Genomic DNA, 24,065 nt, shown 5'->3' with positions numbered 1-24,065 from the left:
AAAGCAGCAAGCTCACAACTTCACAATCAAAACTTCACATATCAATATGTGGGCTTGAGTGTAAATGGTCTGCATGCCCAATTTAAATGGCACAGAATGGCAGGTAGGATGAAAAAGCAAGACTTATCCATCTGATGTCTTCAAGAGACCCATCTCAAATGTAGCGACAATTATAGGCTCAAAGTAAGGTGTGGAAAAGGATCTATCATGCAAATGGAAAACAAAACAAAGTGGGAGTCAATATTCTTAGATAAAATAGACTTTAAATCAACAAAAACTAAAAAAAAAAAAAAAAAACAAAGAAGGCAATTACATAAAAATAATGCATTCAATTAAACAATAAGATTTGACTATCCTAAATATATATGCATTCAACATTGGGGCACTCCAGTTCATAAAACAAATACTTCTAGGTATATGAAAAGAACTTAGCCACACAATGATAGTGAGGACTTCAACACTCCATTGGCAGTGTTAGACACATCATCGAGGCAGAAAACTGACAAATTCTGGACTTAAATTGGACACTTGATGAATTGGGCTAACAAACTTCTACAGAGTACTTCACCCATTAATCACAAAATAAATTCTTCTCACCTGCACACGGAACATACTCTAAGATTAACCACATGCTCAGCCATAAGGTGAGTCTCAATAAATTTAAAAAAATTGAAATCATACAATTTATACTTTTGGACCACAGTGGAATAAAAACAAAAGTCAATACTAAGGAGATATCTCAAAACCAAACAATTACATGGAAATTAAACAACTTGTTTCTGAATGAATTTGGGGGAAACAACAAAATTAAGGCAGACATAAAAAATTGTTTGAAATAAATGAAAACAGAGATGAAACATCCAAAAAGTTAACAACCTAACATCACACCTAGAGGAACTAGGGAAACAAGAACAAATTAACCCAAAGTTAGAAGAAAAGAAATAACTAAAATCAGAGCAAAACTGAATGAAATTAACTTCCAAAACTACACAACTTCCCAAGACTAAATCAGGAAGAAACTGAAACCTTGACCAGACCAACACTGAGTTCCAAAATGGAATCAGTAATTAAAAAAACCCTACCAACCAAAAAAAGCTCTAGACCAGATGGATTCATCTGAATTCTACCAGCGGTACAAAGAATAGCTGGTACCCATTCTACTAAAACTATTCCAAAAAATTGAGGAGGAAGGACTCCTCCCTAACTCATTCTATGAGTCCAGCATCATTCTGATACTAAAAATCTGGGAAAGATACAATGAAAAAGAAAAATATAGGTCAGTATCTCAGATGAACAGACACAAAAATCCTCAACAAAATACTAGCAAGCTGAATCCAGCAGCATACCAGAAAGTTAATTAACCACAATCAAGTAGGCCTTATTCTTGGCATGTAGGTTCGGTTCAACATATGCAAATCAATATAAGTGATTCACCTCATAAACAGAATTAAAAACAAAAACCTTATGATTGTCTCAATAGTGCAGAAAAATCTTTTGATAAAATCTAACATCCTGTCATAAAAACCCTCCACAAACTAGGCATTGAATGAACATACCTCAAAATAATAAGAGCCATTTATGATGAACTCAAAATCAACATCATACAGAATGTGTAGAATCTGGAAGCATTCCCCTTAAGAACATGAACAAGACAAGTAGGCTCCTTCTCACCACTCCTATTAAATCTAGTACTGGAAATTCTAGTCAGAGCAATCAGGCAAAAGAAAGAAATAAAAGACATCCAAATAGGAAAAGAGTAAGTCAAATTATCTCTTTTCTCTGATTCTGTACCTAGAAAACCCTAAAGACTCTGCCCTAAGTCTGCTAGAACTGATAAGCAACTTCAGTAAAGTTTCAGGATACAAAATCAACACACAAAAATAAGTAGGACTTCTACTCACCAATTATGTTCAAACTAAGAGCCAAATAAAGAATGCAATCCATTTACAATAGACCTCCAAAAATACCTAGGCATACATCTAACCAAGATGGTGAAAGATCTCTATAAGGAAGACTAAAAATCACTACTGAAAGAAATCGTAGATGACACAAAGAAATGGGAAAACATTCCATGCTCTTGGATTGGAAGAATCAATGTTGTTATAATGACCATATCGCCTGAAACAATCTACAGATTCAATGCTATTCCTATCAAACTACCAATATAATTTTTCACAGAATTTTAATAAAAACTACTCTAAATTCAATATGGAACCAAAAATGAGCCAAAATAGCCAAGGCAATTCTAAGCAAAAAGAACAAATTTGGAAGCATCATATTACCCAACTTAAACTATACTGTAAGGCCACTAACCAAAACAGCATGGTACTGGTACAAAAACAGACATATAGACCAAAAGAACAGACAGATTACCTAGAAATAAAGCAATACTTCTATAGCCAGCTGATTTTTGACAAAGTCAACAAAAATAAGCAATAGGGAAAGGATTCCCTATTCAATAAATTATGTTGGGATAACTGGCTATCCATATGCGGAAGAATGAATCTGGACCCCTACCATTCATCATATACAAAAATTAACTCAAGATGAATTAAAAATGTAAATGTTATATCTCGAACTATAAAAATTCTGGAAGAAAACCAAAGAAATACAATTCTGAACATCAGCCTTGGCAAACAACTTATGATTAAGTCCTCAAAGGCAATTGCAACAACAAGAAAAGTCAAGTAGGACCTAATTAAACTAAAGAGCTTCTGCACAGCAAAAGAAACCATCACAGAGTAAACAGATAACCTACAGAATAGGAGAAAATATTCACAAATTATGCATACAACACAGTTCTAATATCCAGAATCTTTAAGGAATTTAAACAATTTGACAGGCAAAACCCACCCACAAATAACCCCATTAAAAAGTGGGCAAAGGATATGAACAGACACTTCTCAAAAGAAGGCATATAAGCGGCCAACAAACATTTGAAAAACACTCAATATCACTAATCATCAGAGAAATGCAAATCAAAACCACATGAGATACCATCTCACACCAGTTAGAATGGCTATTATTAAAAAGTCAAAAAATAACAGAGACTGGCAAGGTTGTGCAGAAAAGGAAATGCTTGTACGCTGCTGGCGGGAATGTAAATTAGTTCAGCCACTGTGGAAAGCAGTTTGGAGATTTCTCAAAGAACTTAAAACAGAAATGCTATTTGACCTGGCAATCTCATTACTGGGTGTATATCCAAAGGAAAATAAACTGTTCTACCAATAATTATAGTAATAATAATAACCCATACACTCTTAAATTCATCACAGCACAATTCACAATAGCAAAGACATGGAATCAGCTTAGATGACCATCAACAGTGGACTGGAAAATTATAAAGTGATTTTCCATGGAATATTACACAGCTATAGAAAAGAATGAAATCACGTCTTTTGCAGCAGTGTAGATCCAACTGGATGCCATTATCCTAAGAAAATTAATGCAGGAACAGAAAACCAAATACCTCATGTTCTCACTTATAAGTGGGAGCTAAATACTGGATACACATAAACATAATGATGGCAACAATAGACACTAGACAACTAGAAGGGGAGAGAGGAAAGGATGCAAGGAGTGGAAAACTACTGTTGGGTACTATGTTCACTACCTGAGTGAAGGGATCATTTGTACCCAAACTTTAACATTGTGTAACATACTAATGTAAACAATCTGCTCCTGTACACCTGAATCTAAAATAAAAGTTGAAACTGTAAAAACAACATCAAAATTTCTGTCAAAATGTCATTGGAATTTTGATAGACATTGCAGTAAATCTGTAGATTGCTTTGGGGAATATGGACAATTTATTCATTTATTTATTTTAATGTATATTATTTTTAATGGACAAACTAGAATTGTATTACATTTATTGAGTACAATGTGATGTTTTGACATTTTGTGTAGTGATATATTTGAAATTTGCTCTCTCTATTTTGAACTAAGCCACACATAATTATTGACTATATTCACTCTCCTGTGCGATAAATCTTAAAACATATCCCTGCTGTCTAGCTAAAAATTTTAAGTTTTTGATTAACTCCCCAAGTCCTTTGCTGCCCTCTCCCTCTAGCCTCTGTTAACCACCATTATACTGTCTGCTTCTATGAATTCAACTATTTTTAGATTCCATAAATAAGTGAGATCATGCATTGTCTTTCCATATCTGGCTTATTTCACTTAGTGTAATGTCCTTTAGGTTCATCCATGTCATCACAAATGACGGGATTTCCTTATTTTATAAGGCTGAGTAGTAGTCTATCGTGTACGTATACTACATTTTCTTTCTCCATTGATACACACAGGTTTATTCCATATCCTAGATACTGTAATTAATGCTGTAATAAATATGGGAATGTAGATATCCCTTTGATACAACGATTTCAATGCCTTGGATATATTTTCAGAAGTAAGATTGCTGAATCATATTTTAGTTCTATTTTTAGTTTTTTCAGGAACATCCATATCATTTTGTATAATGTTTATTATAATTTACATTCCTACCAACAGTGTATAAGTTTTCTCTGCATTCTCACCAACACTTTTCTTTTCTTTTCTTTTTTTTAATATATAAGCCATTCTAACAGGTGTGAGCTGTTATCTCACTGTGGTTTTAATTTGCATTTTCCTGATAATTAGTGATGCTGAGTTTTTTTTTTTTTTTCCCCTAAACCCATTGGTCATCCCTATGTCTTTGTTTGAGAAGTGTCTGTTAAAGTTCTTTCCCCATGTTCAAATTTTTTTCTTGCTACTGAGTTGAGTTCATTATGTATTTTGGATATTAACCCTTTATCAGATATATGGTTTGCAAATTTTTTTCTCCACTCTGTGGGTTGTCTGTTCACTTTGTTAATTGGTTCTTTGGCTGTGAAGAAGATTTTTAGTTTAACTAACAAAAGCAATCCAATTTTTCTATTTTTGCTTTGGTTGCCTGAGCTTTCAGGGTCATATTCAAAAAATTATTGCCCCGAGCAATGTCATGGAGCTTTCCCCCTATGTTTTCTTCTAATAGTTTTAAAGTTTCAGGTATTATGTTTATGTCTTTAATCCATTTTGAGTTTATTTTTGTGTATGCTGCAAAATAAGGGTCTAATTTCACTTTTATGCATGATAACCAGTTTTCCCAGCACCACTTATTGGAGAGACTGTCCTTTACCCACTGTGTGTTCTTGGTACCTTTGTCAAAAGTCAATCAACTGTGAACGCTTAGGTTTATTCCCTGGCTTTCTACTCAATTGTTCCATTTGTCTATGTGTCTGTTTTTATGCAAGCACTGTGCTGTTTTTACTACTGTAGCTTTGTAGTAGATTTCAAAAATAGGTCAGGTGATATCCCCAGCTTTGTTATTTTTGCTCAAGATTGCCTTGAACTGTTTGTGTTCTTTTGTGCTTTCACGTGAATTTAAAGATTATTTTTGGCCGGGCGTGGTGGCTCACACCTGTAACCCCAGCACTTTGGGAGGCCGAGACGGGCGGATCACGAGGTCAGGCAATGGAGACCATCGTGGCTAACACGGTGAAACCCCGTCTCTACTAAACATACAAAAAAATTAGCTGGGCGTAGTGGTGGGTGCCTGTAGTCCCAGCTACTCGGGACGCTGAGGCAGGAGAATGGCGTGAACCCTGGAGGCGGAGCTTGCAGTGAGCTGAGATCGCGCCACTGCATTCCAGCCTGGGCGACAGAACGAGACTCCGTCTCAAAAAAAAAAAAAAAAAAAAAAAATTTTTCTATTTCTGTGAAAATGACGGTGGAATTTTGATGGAAGTTGTATTGCATCTACAGATCACTTCGAGTAATATGAACATTTTAACAATGTTAATTTTTTCAAACCATGAACATAGATATTTTTATATGTGTTTTCTTCAATTTATTTGATCAGTGTTTTAATAGTTTTTAGTATACACGTTTTTCTCCTCCTTAGTTAAATTTACACCTAAGTATTTTATTTTCTTTTGTTGCTGATGTAAGTGGGATTGTTTCCTTAGTTTTCTGCTTGGATAACTCATTATTAGTGTATAGAACACTACTTATTTTCATATGTTGATTTTGTGTCCTGCAACTTTACTGAATTTATCAGTTCTAACAAGTTTTTGGTGGACTCTTTAGAATTTTCTTTATATGAGATTATATTGTCAGCAAATAGAAACACTTTCATTAATTCCTTTTGTCTTAGGATTCCTTTTATTTCTTTCTCTTGCCTAGTTGCTCTGGTTAGGACTTCCAGAACTACGTTGTAAAGAAGTTGTGAGAGTGGGCCTCCTTTTATTCCTAATCTTAGAGAAAAAGCTTTCAACTTTTCATGATTAAGTACGATGTTTGCTATAGGTTTGTCAGATATGGCATTTGATCAGGGCAGATGATTCGTTTGATATGTAGTTGCATTTGGTTTGCTAGTAGTTTGGTGAGGATTTTTGCGTTTAGGTTTATCAAAGGCATTGGCCTGCAATTTTCTTTTCTTGGAGTGTCCTTGTCTGGATTTGGTAGCAGAGTAATGTTGGTCTCGTAAAATGAGTTTGAAAGTATTCCTTCTTCTTCAATATGTTGGAAGAGTTTCAGAAGGATTGGTATACACTCTTCTTTAAGAGTTTGGTAGAATTTATTTTTAAAGCCACCCAGTCCTGGGCGTTTCTTTGATAGGAGACTGTTACTGATTTAATCCCTTATTTATTGCTGATTTAATCCCTTTACTCACTATTGGTCTGTTAAGGTTTTCTATTCATGAGTCAGTTTTGTTAGGTTGTATGTGTTTAGGAATTTATAAATTTCTTCTAGATATCCAATTATCTGGCATACAATTGTTATAATCATTTGTATTTCTGTGGCGTCAGTTATAATGTGTCCACTTTGATTTCTGATTTTTATTTCTTTGAGCCTTCTTTCTTTTTTTCCTAGTTAGTCTAGCTAAGGTTTGTCGATGTTGTTTATCTTTAAAAAAACACAACTATTTGTTTCATTAATTTTTTTCTACTGTTTCCCTAGGCTCCATTTTATTTATTTCTGCTCAGATCTTTGTCATTCCTTTCCTTCTCTTAACTTTGGGCTTAGTTTGTTCTTCTTTTTCTAGTTCCTTGAGATGTAACATTACATTGTTTATTTGAAATCTTTCGTCTTTTTGATATAGACATTTATTGTTATTATTTTCCCTCTTAGCACTGCTTTTGCTGCATCCCACAAATTTGTTTTGTTGTGTTTTCATTTTTGTTTATCTCAAGGCATTTTTTGATTTTCTTTTTTTCTTTCTTCTGTGACCCATTGGTTTTTAAGAGCATCTTGCTTGATTTTCACATATTTTAAAATTTTATAAGATTTCTCCTGTTACAGATTTCTAGTTTGATGTCATTGGTTGGTTGGTATAGTTTTAATCTTCTGAGATTTGTTAAGAATTGTTTTGTGGCCTAACATACAGTCTATTTTAGAGAATATTCTATGTGCTCCTGAGAAGAAAGTATATTCTGTTGCTGTTTGGTGGAATGTTTTGTATGTGTCTGTTAGTTCTCTTTGGTCTGAGGTGTAATTCAAGCCTAGTGTTCCCTTATTAACTTTCTGCTTAGATGAGCTGTCTGTTGTTGAAAGTAGAGTATTGAGATTTCCTGTTGTTATGGTATTGCAATCTATCATTCCCTTCAGATAATTTAATAATTGCTTTGGTATATATGTGCTCTTATGTTGGGTGCATATGTATTTACAATTATATTCTTTTGATGGCTTGGCACTTTCTATTGTTGTAAAATGACCTACTCTGTCTTTTTTATAGTTTTTGACTTAAAGTATATTTTATATGCTATAAGTATAGCTACCATGCTCTCTTTGTTTCCATTTTTATGAAGTATCTTTTCCCATCCCTTCATATTCAGTCTATGTATGTCCTTAGAAGGAAAGTGAGTCTCTTGTAGGCAGCATATGGTTTGATCTTTAAAAAAACTATTGAGCTCCTCTGTCTTTTGATTAGATAACTTAATTCTGTTACATTCAAGATAATTTTTGATAGTTATAAACTTACTACCGTTATTTTCTTAATTGTTTTCTGGTTGTTTTGTCGATCTTTTGTTTCTTTCTTAATTTCTTGTTCTCTTCCTTTATGGCTTGTAGTTTTCTGTGGTGGTCTTCTTTGATTTTTCTTTTTATATTTTGTTCTACAGGATTTTGCTTTATGGCTACCATGGGGCTTATATAAAACATCCTAAATTTGAAACAGGTTATTTTAAGCTAATAATAACTTTAATTACAAACAGAACTGCACATTAATTCCCTCCTTCCCCTTGTATACTTTTGATATTTACCTAGTTTTGTAATTTGTATCTCTTAATTATTTATTGTAGCTACAGTTATTTTTAATAGTTTTGTTTTTTTAATTCTCATAGGACAGATAAAATTGTTTTATGCTTCACCCTTACAGTTTTAGAATATTCTGAATATGATTACATAGTCGTATTACTTATACCATTGAGTGATTTACTCTTGTGTTTTATGTTATTAATTAGCAGCCTTTCATTTTAGCTTGAAGAACTCCCTTTAGCAATTCCTGTGGAGCAGGCTTAGTGATGATGAACTCCCTTAGCTTTTGTTTGTCTGAGAAAGTTTTTATTTCTGCCTAATTTCTGAAGAACAGACTTTCCAGGTAATGTATCCTTGGTTAGCACTTTTTTCTTCAGAATTTTGAATATGTAGTTCTACTTTCTCATGGCCTGCAGAATTTCTGCCAGGAAAGCTATTAACAGCTGTATTGGGACTGCTTTGAATGTGATGTTTCTTATCTCTTCGTGTTTTTTTTGTCTTTCATTTTTGATAATTTATTCTAGAATTTTTTGATAATTTTATTCTAGAATTAATCTTTGGGTTGAATTTACTTGGAGACTTATGAGCTTCCTGTACCTGAATGCTGTCATCTTTCTTCAGATTTGGAAAATTTTTAGTCATTATTACCATAAATGTGCTTTCTGGGCCTTTGTCTCTCTCTTGTTTTTCAGAAACTCCTATTATGTGGAGGTTAATTCTCTTAATAGTGTCCCATAATTTCTGTAGGTCTTTTCTATTCTTTTTTCTTTTTACTCCTCTAACTGGATAATTTCAAATATCCTATCTTCAAGTTATTCTTTCTTCCACTTGATCAAGTCTGCTGTTGAAGCTTTCTATTGAATTTTATAGTTCCGTTATTACATACTTTATCTCTAGGATTTCTATTTTTATTGTTTCTATTTATTTGGCAATCTCCTTATTTTGTTTTATAAATTGTTTTCCATGTTTAATTTAGTTTTTTATCTGTATTTACTTGTAGTCCCCTATAAGTAATACAACTATGTATCATATTCAGAATATTCTAAAGCTGTAACAGTGAAGTATAAAAAAACTTTATCTCTCTTGTGAAGATTAAAAAGACACAACTATTAAAAATAACTGTAGGTACAATAAATTATTAACGGATACATTTTACAAAACTAGGTGAAAAATTTTTTTTTTTTTTTGAGACAGAGTCTTGCTCTGTCGCCCAGGCTGGAGTGCAGTGGCACGAACTCGGCTCACTGCAACCTCTGCCTCCCAGGCTCAAGCAATTCTCCTGCCTCAATCTCCCAAGTAGCTGGGACTACAGGTGCATGCTGCCACACCCGACTAATTTTTTGTATTTTAGTAGAGATGGGGTTTCACTTTGTTCAAGAGAATTATTCTGAATTCTTCATCAGTCATTTTATAAATCTTCACTTCTTCAGGATCCCTTATTGGAGATTTATTAATTTCCTTATGATGATGATGTATTTTTTCAGATTTTTCATAATCCTTGTGTCCTTGCATTGGTGCCCAAACATTTGAGGAAATGGCCAGCTATTCCGCCTTTGTTTGTGTTATTTGGCCATGGTATACCTTCACTATTTGATCAAACCTGGAATTCTGATTAAGCAAGTTGTTGGTGACCTTGAATGGGAAGACCTTGCTGTCATGCTCTCTAGCTGGGCTGAACTATTAGCTGTACTGGTTGAATAGAATTTCTGGCTATGTTCCATGGTCTGGTGAGAGCACTGGCTGGACTCTATAATAAGACAGAGCTGCTGGCTGAAATTGCCTCTGATTGAGCAGTATTGTTGGTTGTCTTCCTTAGAGGCCAGTACTACAGTTTTGAATATGTAGTTGGGCAAGGCCATGTTTTAGGTGTCAAGGCTGAACAAAGACTCTGAGATTGCTACCTAACCATGCAGGGTGACAGGACCAGAGGCTGTGCTCCACAGATACACATGGGCATGGGTTCACCTCTAATCCTGGGATGACCTAAAGCAGAGCACCATGGCTTGATATATTAGCCACTTGGATGCTGGGCCTGGGTGGAACAGATGCTCCTTCTACAGTTAATTGCCACCATGCCCCTGTTTTCTGGCCTTAGGAAGCGTTAAGGCGCACAATGGGCGGGGCTTGACTGGGTGAAAGCTTGGCAGCTGGGAATGGTTGGGGCCAGATATTCTCTTTGCAGGTAATTGCCATCCTACCCTTATCTCCTGGACTGGGGAAGTTTCAAGGGGAGCACTGGGGCTGAGTGTGGAAGCTAAGCAGAGATTCAAGCCTGGGAGACTAATCAACTATGCTTCTTGTTGAGCACTGCAAGCCTCTCTTGTGGTGTACCTCTGCTGACCAGAATGCAGAGCAACTATCAAGACCCCTGAACTGGTCACTGTGAGTCTCACCCTGTTCTGAGTTTCTAAATAAACATTGCTAATGTTTCCTGTGGGATAAGACAAGAGAGTTTCTTCTGCGAAGGATTCCAGAATGGTGGGAAAGCTGAATGTTCATTCTCAACTCTCTCTTCCCTCTGTAAAAGCCATGGGTTCTAGGAATCCTCTTACGTGTGATGTGCTGGCTTGAGGGAGGGACAGTGTGGTCAAAGTAAAACCTCCTCTTGCTCTATGTGTGTGGTTTTTCTCAGTATTGTGGTCCAAGGGGATGTCTCACTTCAAGTTCTGAGATATTTACAAGGGTATTCTTGTCTGCTGTTGGTTGCTAGTTGGATTTATGTGGTGGGACTACTGGAGTCAGAGAATTCCTATTCTATTATATTTCTAACGTCTCCCCTAGTATGAACATTTTAGCAACATTCGCTTTTCCAGTCTGTGAACATAGAATATCTTTCTATTTGTGTCTTCATTTTCTTTCCTCAATGTTTTATAGTTTTTAGTACACAGATCTTTCACTTCTTTGGTTAAATTTATTCCTAAGTATTTTTGGATGATATTATAAATGGGATTTTTACCTTCTTTTTTGGATAGTTTGTTATGGTATGTGTAAGTAAGTGCTACAGATTTCTGTATGTTGATTTTGTATTAAAGTCTTAAACACAAGACCTGAAATTTTAAAACTACCAGAGTAAAACACAGGGGGAAAACTTCTTGACATTAGACCTGGGCAAATATTATTTTTGAATTTTGACCCTAAAAGCACAGGCAACAAAATAAAAAATAGACAAATGTGATTGCATCAAAGTAAAAAGCTTCTGAAAAATAAAGGAAACAATTAATGGAGTGAAGAGACAACCTACAGTATGTGATAAAACATCTGTTAACTACACATCTGATAAGGAGTTAATATTCAAAATATTTTAGAAACTCAAACAACTCAATAGCAAGAAAACACATAAACCAATTAAAAAAGTAGGCACAGGGGGTTTCCCAAAAGAAGACATACAAATGGCTTACAGTATATATAAAAAAGTGCTCAACATCGCTAATAATCAGGGAAATGCAAGTTAAAAACACAATATCAACTCACACCTGCTAGAATAGCTATTATCAAAAGACAAGAAATAACAAGTATTGGCAAAGATTTGGAGAAAAGGGAAACTTTTTACAGGATTAGTGGGAATGTAAAGTAGTATGGCCATTGTGGAAAACAGTATGAAGTTTCCTTAAAAAATTAAAAATGACACTACTATGTGATTCAACAATCCCACTACTGGGTATATATCTAAAGGAAATGAAATCAGTATTTTGAAGAGATATCTGCACTCCCATATTTATTGCAAAATTGTTTACTATAGTCAAGATATAGAATCAACCTAAGTGTCCTTTAGTGGGTAAATGGATGAAAAAAATGTTATATAAGTGTAATGGAATACAATTCAGCCTTATATAAAAAGGGAAGTTTCTAATTTGTGACAACATGGATAAACCTGAAAGATATTATGCTAAGTAAAATAAGCCAGATATAGAAAGACAAATATTCGTGATCTCACTTATATGTGGAGTCCTAAAAACTCAAGTGCGTGGAAGTAGAAATCATCATTATTAGGGGTTGGGTTGGGGAGTGGGGAAGAACTGGGGAGATGTTGGTCAAAGGATACAAAATTTCAATAAGACAGGAGTAATAAGTTCAGGAGATTTATTGTACAGCATGATGACTATAACAATGTATTTTATTTTTGAAAATTTCTAAAAGAGTAAACTTTGAGTGTTCTTATTACAAAAAATGGTAAGTGTGTCCAGCTGTCATTCCTGGAGAACACCTGAAAACCATCACCCTTTGGGACCATCAGTGCAATAGAGGACTGACTTACAAAGGCTGTGGTCTTAGGCTTGAAGTCTTTTTAAACACTTCTGTGATAGTGCTTATTTTGTCAGATCAAATATATTTACTTTTCTGAGTGATAGTCCATTTAGGCTGTAAGGTGCTCAATGGAAGAAATATCTCCGATACATCTCCGTACTACTACTGTTGAAAGAAGTAAAACGAACAGAGCCTGTGAATGAACAAGCAGAGGTGGGCAGGAGGTTCAGGGTGGACCAGAGTGGGAAGTACTTCTGCAGTCATGAGGACATCCTGGTTCCATCTTATTAAATCTTTAGGCATGTGCCCAGGAAGACACAGGGGTCATCTTATTACACCTTTAGGTACATGCTGAGGAAGCAGGCAACTGGGAAGTGTCTGGTGCTGTCACCTCCCTGGTTGTGAAAGCAGCAGCATACTCAGGTTGTGCATCATCGTGTATACTGCACAGGATAAAAGGGCTCCTACCCTGGGCTTCTCATCCACAGCATCCTTAGGAGCAGCCTTCTTCTCCTACCTCCTCTGCATCTGGTGAGTGGCCAGCAGGGGACAGATCCTCAGCTGGGAGTGTTTGGGAAAGAGAGGCCCAGAACTGAAATGGAGCCAACAGAAAGAGGCCCACAGTGGGCAGCAGTGGGGGAGGTGATGGAGAATAAGGAGACTCTAAGGCACATGTCAGGGACCCGTGAGCTGCAAAAGCCGCAGGACCTTAGGATTCCTTCACATTCTTGTTTGGAGCATGTTGTCAGGAATGCACGTAGATCCATTTTACATTCTTGAGGATGCTTTATCCAAATGCATGTGTAGGGTTCCCTCTACTACATTCCCATTTCTCTCCCACAGATCTTGGCTTAGAAAGTGGCTTCATCAAGGGGGTCAGTGTGTGACAAACCCAAAAATAAGGAGATGGTCTGAGGGTTCTGGGCTCAAATGTTTCTATTATTTTGTTCAAGGTTAAATTCCTGCAAAGATGTCCTGCCAGCAGAAGCAGCAGCAGTGCCAGCCCCTACCCAAGTGTGCCCCAAAGAGCCCAGCACAGTGTCTGCCTCCACCCTCTTCTGACTGTGCTCTAAGCTCCGGGGGCTGTGGCCCCAGTTCTGAAAGTGGCTGCTGCCTGAGCCACCACAGGCACCAGAGGTCCCATCAATGCCGGCGCCAGAGATCCAACTCCTGTGATAGGGGCAGTGGTCAGCAAGGCAGGGGCTCCTGCTGTGGCCATGGCTCTGGGGGCTGCTGCTGACCTGGATCCTGATGATGAAACAAGTGATCTTTGGAGGAAACAAGAATCCCAAGGGCCCAGGAAAAGCCTCATCCTGATGCATGCTTTTCCAGATACCTTGTTCTGGTTTTCACAAGCTGAGCTGGGGGTGTTCCTGTTGAGTATCCAAGCTGTCCGCAGAAGGTGCTTCCTGTCTGATGTCCAGGATCTCACAGTTCCCTCATCCCTGCCCCTGCCAAGGATTGGCAGTTCCCTGTGCCTAACCCTGCCAAAAAATAAAGCTTCTTGTTCTCATTACCACTGGTGTCTCACTTGTTAGGAAACTATCCAGGATTCATCCATGCAGGCCAGGTTCTCCTGTCACCTGACCTCACAGGACCTTAGAAAACCAGAGATTTAAGTGTGTTACCCCTGGTAGAGGTGACCCCAGAGAGCTGACCTCATGCTCTGGGCAAGTAGCTGAGCTGTGTTCTCCCAGCCAACCCTCTGTCATCACAGGACACCTGCTCAGCCTCAGACCTGTGTAGTTTTTGCTCTGATGACAAACAGAGGGGCCAGGAATTGGGAGCACCTCATGGAGGGGAGGAAAGGTTGATGGGCACCATCACCAGGATGAGTATGGAGCCTCCCAAGCCAGGCATCAGGGTTGGGGCTATGGAGAAACTCATGTGTGGACATCTGCTGCATTCCATAGGAACAGAAAGGCCCCCCCCACTACAGTTCTGGGGTGTTCTGAAACTTCAGAACTTACTCCTCTGTTGTTGTATCCCAATGCCTACAGACTTTACTCCTAAGAAGCAAAAGTGACCACTCAGCTATATTCAGCCCCATAATCTGGCTACCATGAGAAAGTGCTTGGTCTATCTCTTTTAAATGTCTCTTTGCAGGACAGAGGCCACTGAAGGGACCCTTAACATTATGAGTAAAGTGGCCACTCAAGAGTAGTTCAAGGGATAATTCCTGAAAATGCTTCCAAGACAGAGAAGAGTCATGTGCTAGAGGCAGGAAAATGCTGCTGAGAATATCAATACTTAAACGTACCCTCTCCCCAGTCCACATTCAGAGCCACCCTCTTTCCTACGGCCCAGTGCCTTTATGCTCCCATGGGCATCACTATTTCAGTTCACTCAGGTAGACTGTCAGGCAGAATGAGAAGACAAAAATTATAACCCCGATAGTGAATACAATTTAATTTTTGTTGACAATTATAATTTAATTTAAATATGTATAAAGTTTGGTTGCAGCCTGACTGATTTATCTTGAAAAATATCTAGCAAAAGGTACTTATTTTAATATTAGAGATTAATTGAATGAGAAATTTATCTAAAATTAAAATGAAATTCACAGGGAAAATAGCATTCAGTTTGCATCAATTCTCCATACCCAAAATATAGACATGATCAGGTCAGCTCCATTACATGAGATGCACCCATCACTACCATCAACCTCAAAAGCAGCAACACATACCAAAGTCATCTTCATCAAGCCCTTCCATTATCATGCATGCTTGCAGGACTTTATTTCGAGTCCAAGCAGATGAAGGACTTCTCCCTCGATGTTTTCATGGTCGTCTTCAAATAAAGAGCACACATTCCCTGGATTTTGACGGAAGGCCATGCCTTTTTAATGTGCTTACTGTGACTCTTGGCACTCCACTTGTTGTACTTTCCTTCTCCATATTTGACCCTCAATTGGGTATTCATTTGGCTCTCCTCCTCTCCTGCCCAGGGGCCTATGTTACCTCCTGGGTACCAGTGAGGCTCTTTCAAGAGTCCTCATCTCTGCTGACTTTATGCTTCCATCTGTTTTACACACAGCCCATTCTGAATGTCCAGCATCCTTAGCTCAGTCACCACCCCAACAGCAAGTGCTGATCACATCTGGTGCTTGATTTTCCTAAGGGAACATTACAGAAAAAAGTAGATGGGCAAAGAACCATGGACTTTGTGGGTAGTCATTTACATTGCAGTACTTATCTCATGGAAGCAGGCTCCCTATTTTCTTGATTTACTTGATTTATGTAATTACTCCTATAGTTAATTTCTATAGGTCAGGTGATGTGTCATATTGAACTCTACCTTCCACCACAATGCATGGAGCACGACATATTTTAAGCACACATGTAGGCCTGGGTGGAAGGTGTACAAGTGAGAACCAGGGCTTCCGGTGTCAAACATGCCATCCTGTTCCTGGGAAGATGGTGAAGGCCTGGATCTGGGCTGGGGTGTTTGGTGCTGTCATCTCCCCGAGCAACCCATTCATGCTGCCCCTCACAATCTAGCACGTCTGTCCTGGGCTTCCCAGACCATGGACTTCTTTTGAATAAGCTTTCTCTTGCTGCCACGAAATCAGATGAATGTCTAGCTGGAGACAGGACCTGAGCTGGAAGACCTAGGAAGACAAGCCCAGGCTTATTCCATCAGGGGAGAAGGAAGCAGAGGGTATGGGATGGAGGCAGCAGGAAGAGTGTGGGGTTAATGGACACCCTCCTGGGATTTATCAGGTGTCCTGTGACTGTGAAGGTCATGAATCTTCAGCACACCCTCATCTTCTTCCTATATATGTTCTGAGAGATGCACTGATCTCACCAGACATCATCAAGGAAGCTTTACCCAAACAGGTTTATTCTCCTCTGTGATTACATGGAGATAGGACACCTCAGGTGCTCCATTAGAAAAGACCCAGTATCATTTTGTAGCAGGTGACCAGAGAGAAAAGAACATCTTTCCAGGATAAACTAACACCAAATTGATTTTCATTTCCTCCCTATATTTCTTTTTTTTTTTTTTGAGATGGAGTCTCGCTTTGTCACTCAGGCTGGAGTGCAGTGGCGCGATCTCGGCTCACTGCCAGCTCCGCCTCCCAGGTTCACGCCATTCTCCTGCCTCAGCCTCCCGAGTAGCTGGGACTACAGGCGCCTGCCACCACACCCGGCTAATTTTTTATATTTTTAGTAGAGACGGGGTTTCACTGTATTAGCCAGGAAGGACTCGATCTCCTGACCTCGTGATCCGCCCACCTCGGCCTCCCAAAGTGCTGGGATTACAGACGTGAGCCTCTGCGCTCGGCCCTCCTCCCTATATTTCTTAGTGCAGAAGTACACACATCAGAGAAGAGACATTACAAAGATTCATTTGCATTATTGTATGCTCTCTGGAGTCATTGATGCTTTCTGAGATTTCGTGTCAGCAAAACGAGCAGCAAGGATAGCCTCCAAAGGCTTCCGGAGTTCCCCACCCAGTCTGAGTCCCATGTCTAGTCTACCTTCAGTCTTCTCCTGCTATGGCTCCAGCTCCAGGGGTTGCTTTAACTCTTAGGGGGCGGCTGCTGCCTGGGCCACCACAGGTGCTGTCTCTTCCACTGGCAAAGGCATTAGAGACATGACTGTTGTGAGTTTACCCACTGGCAGCTGCAGCTGTTGCCAGAGCTTTGGGCACTGCTGCTGACCTGGGCAGTGCATTGAGATAAGCAGTTTTAGAGGAATCAGAGACCCTAAGTGCCCAGGATTAACCTCAGTCTGATGTACCTGCTCCTAACCTCCTGCCCATGGTCTGAGCTCCTGAGTTCATCCTGACAAGGGTTGTCAATGATCTCCAGTGGTCTCCCTGGTTGTCCCTCATGGTTGTCTCCACATCCATGTTCTGGTCAGTGCTTAGCAGCACTTATGTCCCACTCTGTACAAAATAAAGTTTCCCTTTCCCACCTACATTTCTATATTGCCCCTCCCAAGGCTGCTCCATTGCTCTCGCACTCCTTATCTCCCAGATGAATGCTTCACAGGATGAGAAGAATGAAAGACAACACTTCTCTCCACTCATACGGAGACCATGAGGACTTTATGTATTGCTGCTAGAAAGAGGCTACAGAAGGCCACATGGCTGCAGGGAGGAATGTTCACCTTATTTCTATATGGAAGATCTGGGTGTTGAGGAGGTAGGAAGGGATCCTTGAAAGCTGAATAGTTGATGGGTGCAAGGGGAGAAATGGAGATGTCTGAGTAGGTATACACTGAGAGGAACTTAGAGGAAGTAAGAAAAATAAAAATCTGATCATTGCAGGAGTTGTAAACTGGATATATTCGTGGGGTCAATGATTTGCATACTACTCATGATGTGCCAGTGGCTTGACATACAGTTAATAATTTAATCCTCACTGCAGTCCTTCAAGTTACATACAACCCTTGTCCCATTTTACAGATGGGAATCATCATGGAATGAGTGTCCAGGGTCTCCCAACAGCTGCCATGCAAACCTTGGCAGTTTTGCTGAGAAGCCTATGCTCCTGATGACTGTGGTGTTCTGAGTTCTTCTGAAATGTTTTAAGAGATGTGAGTAAACAATGGATTTGTTTTGAAATTATTTTAGTCCACAGTATTTTGTTGTTTGAATTATACAGCACTAAACCGCCAAACCATATGAATCACACTTTTAAGGAGTTCGCTTCCCAGAGTTTGGACCCAGAGTGTAGTATTCAGCTGCACCACAGGATTAAAATCATTATTTTTGATGCGTGCTAAAAGAACAATTCACTTTCACTACCAATTTTGAGAATGTTAATGAACTGGAGAAAGACTCAGTAAAAATTCAAGCCTTGGTGCTCATCAGGAAAATACTAGCAATCCAAGGAGGCCTCATAAACTCTGAGCCAAAGTGAAAGAGCAGATCTTAAGAGTAGTTTAGGGCTAGATACAACAGAGAAATTAATGTATCCAGTAATAGGTGAATATATTAAATTTTAGAAGCTTTTTTTCCAAGCTCTTGGGAAATAGGGAAATGAAAATTATTCCCCTCTTCTGTGTTCATAGATATTTATTTTCTTAACTCATTGGGATGAAAAAGGTACCCAAAGGGATCCTATGAGGAAGTTGATGTCAGAACTGCTCTGATGAGTTTAGATCGACGCCCAGCTCAATTCTTCTTAGTTGCAATGCCTGGGTTTATTGCCCTTGGATGGATACAGGCTCCAAATATTACTCATCCCATCAACCATTCCAGGTGACAGCAGGTGACACCATCTGGATTCATCATTTACTCCGGCTGGATTCATCATTTACTCATTCAACTAGCTAAGAAAGATTTCTTTAAGAAGTTACCATAGCTGTAGGACTTATAAAAGCCTATTATATAGACTTTTGATTCACTAAAACAACCACTTGCTACTCAAAAATTGAGAAATTCTTAAATAAAATCAGCCCAGGAGACATAAAGAATGTTGTGTTATGACTTCTAGACCAAGTCCAACACCCATTCACTCATAATTTATCTGCTTAACACGTAGTTATGTGGCACTGGTCTAGGTGTTTAGATCAGTGTGAAACAAGATGAAGTCCCCTCTCAGGGAGCTTATGTTTCAGTGGGTCCATTGGAGACATCTTCTGGTTTCCTGGCCTGTCAGCAGATTTAGAGAAAGATGGTTCTATATTCAGTTGGATTCCCACTCTGGAGCACTTGACAGATGCTGGTAAAGGGTGGCTAAACCCAGTGAGGGCGCCCATCATGGGCAAACTTTTGAGAACTGGATATCATTTTTTGGGTGAATACAAAAAGGACATCCAATGTCAGGTTGCTTCCACATCAAAGGTAGGAGATTAGTGAGGCAAGGGGTGGGTGGGTGATTCCAATGGTGAAATGTTTGTTTAAAAGTTGAAAAGTCCGTGTCCCTTCCCAGTGCCTTTCTCACTTCCCAGTTCTCAGTGAACAACCCCATTCACCCAAGTATCTTAAAAGTGCTTCTGTTTGGTACTTAGCTATAATGTATGGAGCAAATAAAAAAAAAATGGTCATACCTATACCCTTCCCTGTATCAGGATACTCAGACACATTCAATGGAATAACAATGTTTTATCAAAACCTTGTCATTTTAGGATATGTTTGAAACTTACATGTGTATTCCATTTTTACATACTTTTAATATATCATGATTCAGGGTAAAATATATATCTATTGTTATAATAAATACATTGGAAAAGTACTATAGAGTTTAGTGCTCTCTCTACAACCTTGGTCCACTTTGTATCAGGTGCTCATGGTGATCATATTAACCTCATTATAATCACACCCATCAATTACCATTTCTATTTGGACAAATCTCTTTTAGTCATCCCATCCAATTTGAATCACTCTTTTCCCTGGGTCTCTTAGAATCAATAGTACAGTCACTAAGATCCTGACACAACGTTCCTTAAATGTATGTTAATCCGTGATGCATATTACCAACGCCATTGTAGATTTCTTATACTTGTCTCTGAATTTACCTGTGATATTCCTGGGTCATTTTGCCTCCATATAAACAGATTTGTTTTGCCTCAGACATCTCTACCTTAATGCAGCTATTAGAAGAAGCAGGGAAAGATTAAAACCTGGAAGTTCCTGTCTCCAAAACAGATGCTCTTAATGAGAAAATTTCTCTGCCTTTGAGATTGTACATGTCCCCAGTGCTCCCCTCAGCCCTGTTCTACCTCGACCTCAGCATTGTCTCTTTCTCCTTGGCACCTCCTTGATGTTTCTTGGGTCCACAAATTTCTCTTAGTTGCCATGCCTGGGTTTACTGCCCTTGGATGGATACAGGCTCCACATCTTACTCATCCAATGAACAATCCAAAGTGACAGCAGGTGACACCATCTGGATTCATCATTTATTCAGAGTCAGTACAGAACCAAAAGGGACTAATGCCCCAAAACCCTGACTTCAGGCATGGGGACTTCCACACACTGTATCCCAGCACCCTCTCCTGGCTCAGGCTTAGTTTCCTACTTATCTGTCAGTCTCACTACCCCATCAGCCTAAGGGTAGGGATGGTATCTTCTTCAGTCTTGTATCTGCTTTGCCCAGCACAGTGAGTGTCACCATCTCAATGTAACTTGTTTAAAGAAGGAATGATGTTAATGAATGAAAAATAAAGAATTGCAGACCTACAGAAAGACTGAGGCACAGATATGTGAATAGTCATTGGGTTTCTTGAATCCCCACTCCCCTCAAAACTCTTGACACCTGCCATGGAGATGCAGAGGCCTTGGGGCTACAGAGGCAAAGAAGCTGACTCCTAAACGAGACTCACATTCTCACCCCTCCCAATCCCACCACCCATTTCTTGCCTGCAAAACAAAATAGAAAAAGAGCTCTAAGGTTTGCTCAGTCCTCACTGGAATCAGGATATCTCAACCCAAGTTACTTTCTATTTCCTGCTCTCCTCTGCTCGGGAATTTTTCCTAAGTTGTGGATTCAAAGCCACATATGCTTTGAAATAAACATAAAAAGATCCAATTTTAAAAATTAATACAATTACCTATTATTATTTCTCTTTTTACTTCATCTATAGTCACTATACTTTTCCCAAGATGTCCTAGAAGTAAAACTAGGAGGAGCTTCAAGCCTCCCCCAAATGTCCCTCAAAGTGGGTACTCAAACCTGCTCCTCAGTGTCCACTGCAGTCTCTTCCCACTTAGCCTCAGTTCTAGGGGCTGCCATAGCCTCAGCTCTGGAGAACCCTCCTGTTTGAGCCATCACAGGCTTTACACATCCCACTAGGCACAGAATCAGCCCTCTGGATGCTGTCACTCATGCAGTGACCAGGGCGCTGAAAACCACAGTGGAGCAGGGTTGGATGATCCAGTGAAGCAAAGAGAGAAGCCTCTTCCCAGTGTGGTGATTTTCCTTTTCCCTCACCTCTGCTCCTCCTTGGTGGAGAAGTCCCATGGGACATTAGTAAAGATGATAAGTGTGGGAATGTCCTTGTAGAATTCACTCTTAATAGTCTGAGAATTGGGCATGTACTATAAATCCTAATCTTTTGTGTTTCAAAGCCATTTGCATCAACAAATGTTTGGTTTCTAACTCAGCGTATCCTTGTCTTAGTAATCCCTTCTTAGGTCTTATTACCAGAAAGATCCTTACTCAACAGAATGCCCAGGTGCAGTTCCAGTCAGAACACTCTTGTGGTGCCCACTCCCAATTTTCTCTGTCAAATATCATTGAGCTCTTTCAATGCTTCCATTCACTTTTCCCCCAACCACTCTGCTGCAGTTTTGCATCCCACAATGAACAAGACTGTGTCCATTCCAAGCCCCCTGGAGATGAGACCTCCCTCAGTGCCAAAGTATATTCATTGAGCACAGAGTATCTGTCACTAAAGTGATGCAGCTGCCTGGGACCTAGCACACTCCCTTCATGCCCCTAGTATGTCCACTCCTCTCTCCACATTCAGGATAGGCAGAAAGTTGAAAGAAAACATGGTAAAAGATAATTGTAGCAAAGAATTGGCAAGAGAGATGGCAGGTGTTGAAGAAAAGGAATTTGACAAGGGTCATATTGGTCAGGGTCTTCTATTGCCTCCCAGAGAGTTTTCCTTTTTCCCCATGGACTACAGGTAAGTAGCACATGAATATTTTCACCAACCAACCCCCAACCACCTGTCCTCCCTCTTGATCTCCTAAGATACTCCTATCCGTGAAAGACTTCCTCCCTGACCTTCCAAACCCCATCGTGTCTCCAGTAACTACCCAGTTTCTACTTCCAGTTGCCTTTACAGTACCTGTGTGTGGTCATTATGAAGCTTCCACCAACATTCCTGAACTTGCTTCTGGTTTGTCCTCGGGGCCTGAAATCTTGGCATTTATTGATTTGATTGATGCTAGAAAGGGTGGAAGAATCCAAAACTGCCCCTATCTTGTAAAAACCTAAGAGCCTACTAAGTTATGTATTGAACAGTCTAAAGTCAGTACAATAAACACATGAAGCATTGTCTTTTCCTATGCTCTGTTGAATCTCTCTTGAAAATACCTCAGGGAAATTCCACATTTCGTCAGTCACTTCTATGGATATTAAAGTCCAGACCAGCTAAATTTAATTCTGAACAAAACTTGAAACTCAAATTCTCCCTCGCACGCAAGCATTGCCCAGGTATCTCCCAGGAGACTGGAGTTGTAAGGGGAATATGATAGGCTCTTTCTCTCATTCACTACCACCCCTCCACCTTCTTCCTCAGTACCCCTTCCTCCTCCGTTGTATTGGGAGATGGAAAAGGGGAGGGGGAATCATTACACATGTGACTGTACCACTAGCCTCCTCTGTTGGCAGTTTCTGCAGGAGGGCTGTTTCTCCTCCCTCTGTGTGGCAGGTTCTGCAGGAAGGCTGTCTTATAGGATGCTTTTGTGAGTCCTGGAGTATCGTCAAGGATTTTCCTAACAGCATGATTTCCAGACATGGGATGAGCAGTCAGATTTAACCCTTCAGATACTACCTAAGCTCCTAACTTCATTGGCACCAGCCATAGCTTCTCGATAATGAAGTCTCTCTGCCCAACAGAAAACCATCCTAAGCACAACACTAGCAAGACTGTGGAAGCTGGCTTCCTTCTTAGATGTCATCTGCTGTTATGTCTCAATGTCCTGTTCTATCCCTTCAGTTCCTTTTCTTTGTTCAACAATAGGCTCAGAGGTTAGAACATCAAGTCTACTACTACAGCAGACGTTCTGCTGAGGGATAAAAACGCTGTCTTCCTTTCTTGAAGGAATCTCTAACATCTACAAGCTGTCATTGTGAATCCTGCCATTTCAAGTGACTTCTGTTGTAGGAGAACAACCAGTTTCCCTCCCCTGTACAAGATTAGGGGGAGACTACAACATTGTCTTTTAGGATAATAACTTCCCTATCTAAAAAATTCTCACCAAAGTTCAGCCTTCCAAATATATAGCGGTACCAGAGAAATAGAGTTCTATTTTTTTCCTAGCAAGTCTTGCAGAGATTTTCAGCAGCTTATCCTAAGGTTACTTTAGTATGTGGGGATAAGAGGCATCTACTATTTTCATCTTTTGACTTCAGCCAACATCCTAATACAAGAAGAAAATTTGAGTCTAACATCTTACACACTGGGTCCTACCAGAGCTTTCTCAGGAGAATAGAGAGGTGTAAATATCTCAAAATACCATTTAATCTGAGGGAAAAATTCAAATCCATATAAGAAACTTAGGCATGTTGGAAGTATATGGCACTTTCTGGCTACTGCTTCCCATTTTCCTTAAGAATGACTTAGCTGCTTGCCATGGAATTTGATTGTCACAGACATGGCAGGAACAGAATGGAGAAGGAATGGTGAGTTGTAAGCAGAGGAAGAAGAATTCTGTTTGTTTACTCATCCTTGATTGCTGATGTGGAATGTCCAAAATGCACTCCAAGGAGCTAAATCTGAGCTCCTGCAGTACCTGTTCCCATAGTACCAATTGGAATGACTAAGTCATGAAATTCTTCCTGGATTCATCCAGCCAGAGCAATCTCTGTATTTCCTTGATGTCTTTGGACCACAGGAAGCCAAGTTTCCTCAGGATGG

General features: G+C 39.3%; 1 protein-coding gene across 1 annotated transcript; it reads left to right on the top strand.

The window, feature by feature from the left end:
• Nucleotides 1-12,976: 12,976 nt before the first annotated feature.
• On the top strand, nt 12,977-14,038 carry LOC129015660 (late cornified envelope protein 3C). The gene is made up of 2 exons (XM_054454032.1): nt 12,977-13,053; nt 13,476-14,038. The coding sequence occupies exon 2, from the start codon at nt 13,493-13,495 to the stop codon at nt 13,760-13,762; it is 270 nt and encodes an 89-aa protein (XP_054310007.1). The 5' UTR covers nt 12,977-13,053; nt 13,476-13,492; the 3' UTR covers nt 13,763-14,038.
• The last annotated feature ends 10,027 nt before the right edge of the window (nt 14,039-24,065 follow it).

Source organism: Pongo pygmaeus, chromosome 1 (assembly GCF_028885625.2).
Source record: "Pongo pygmaeus isolate AG05252 chromosome 1, NHGRI_mPonPyg2-v2.0_pri, whole genome shotgun sequence".
Taxonomy (NCBI): domain Eukaryota; kingdom Metazoa; phylum Chordata; class Mammalia; order Primates; family Hominidae; genus Pongo; species Pongo pygmaeus.
This window is presented reverse-complemented; position numbering and strand designations above follow the sequence as displayed.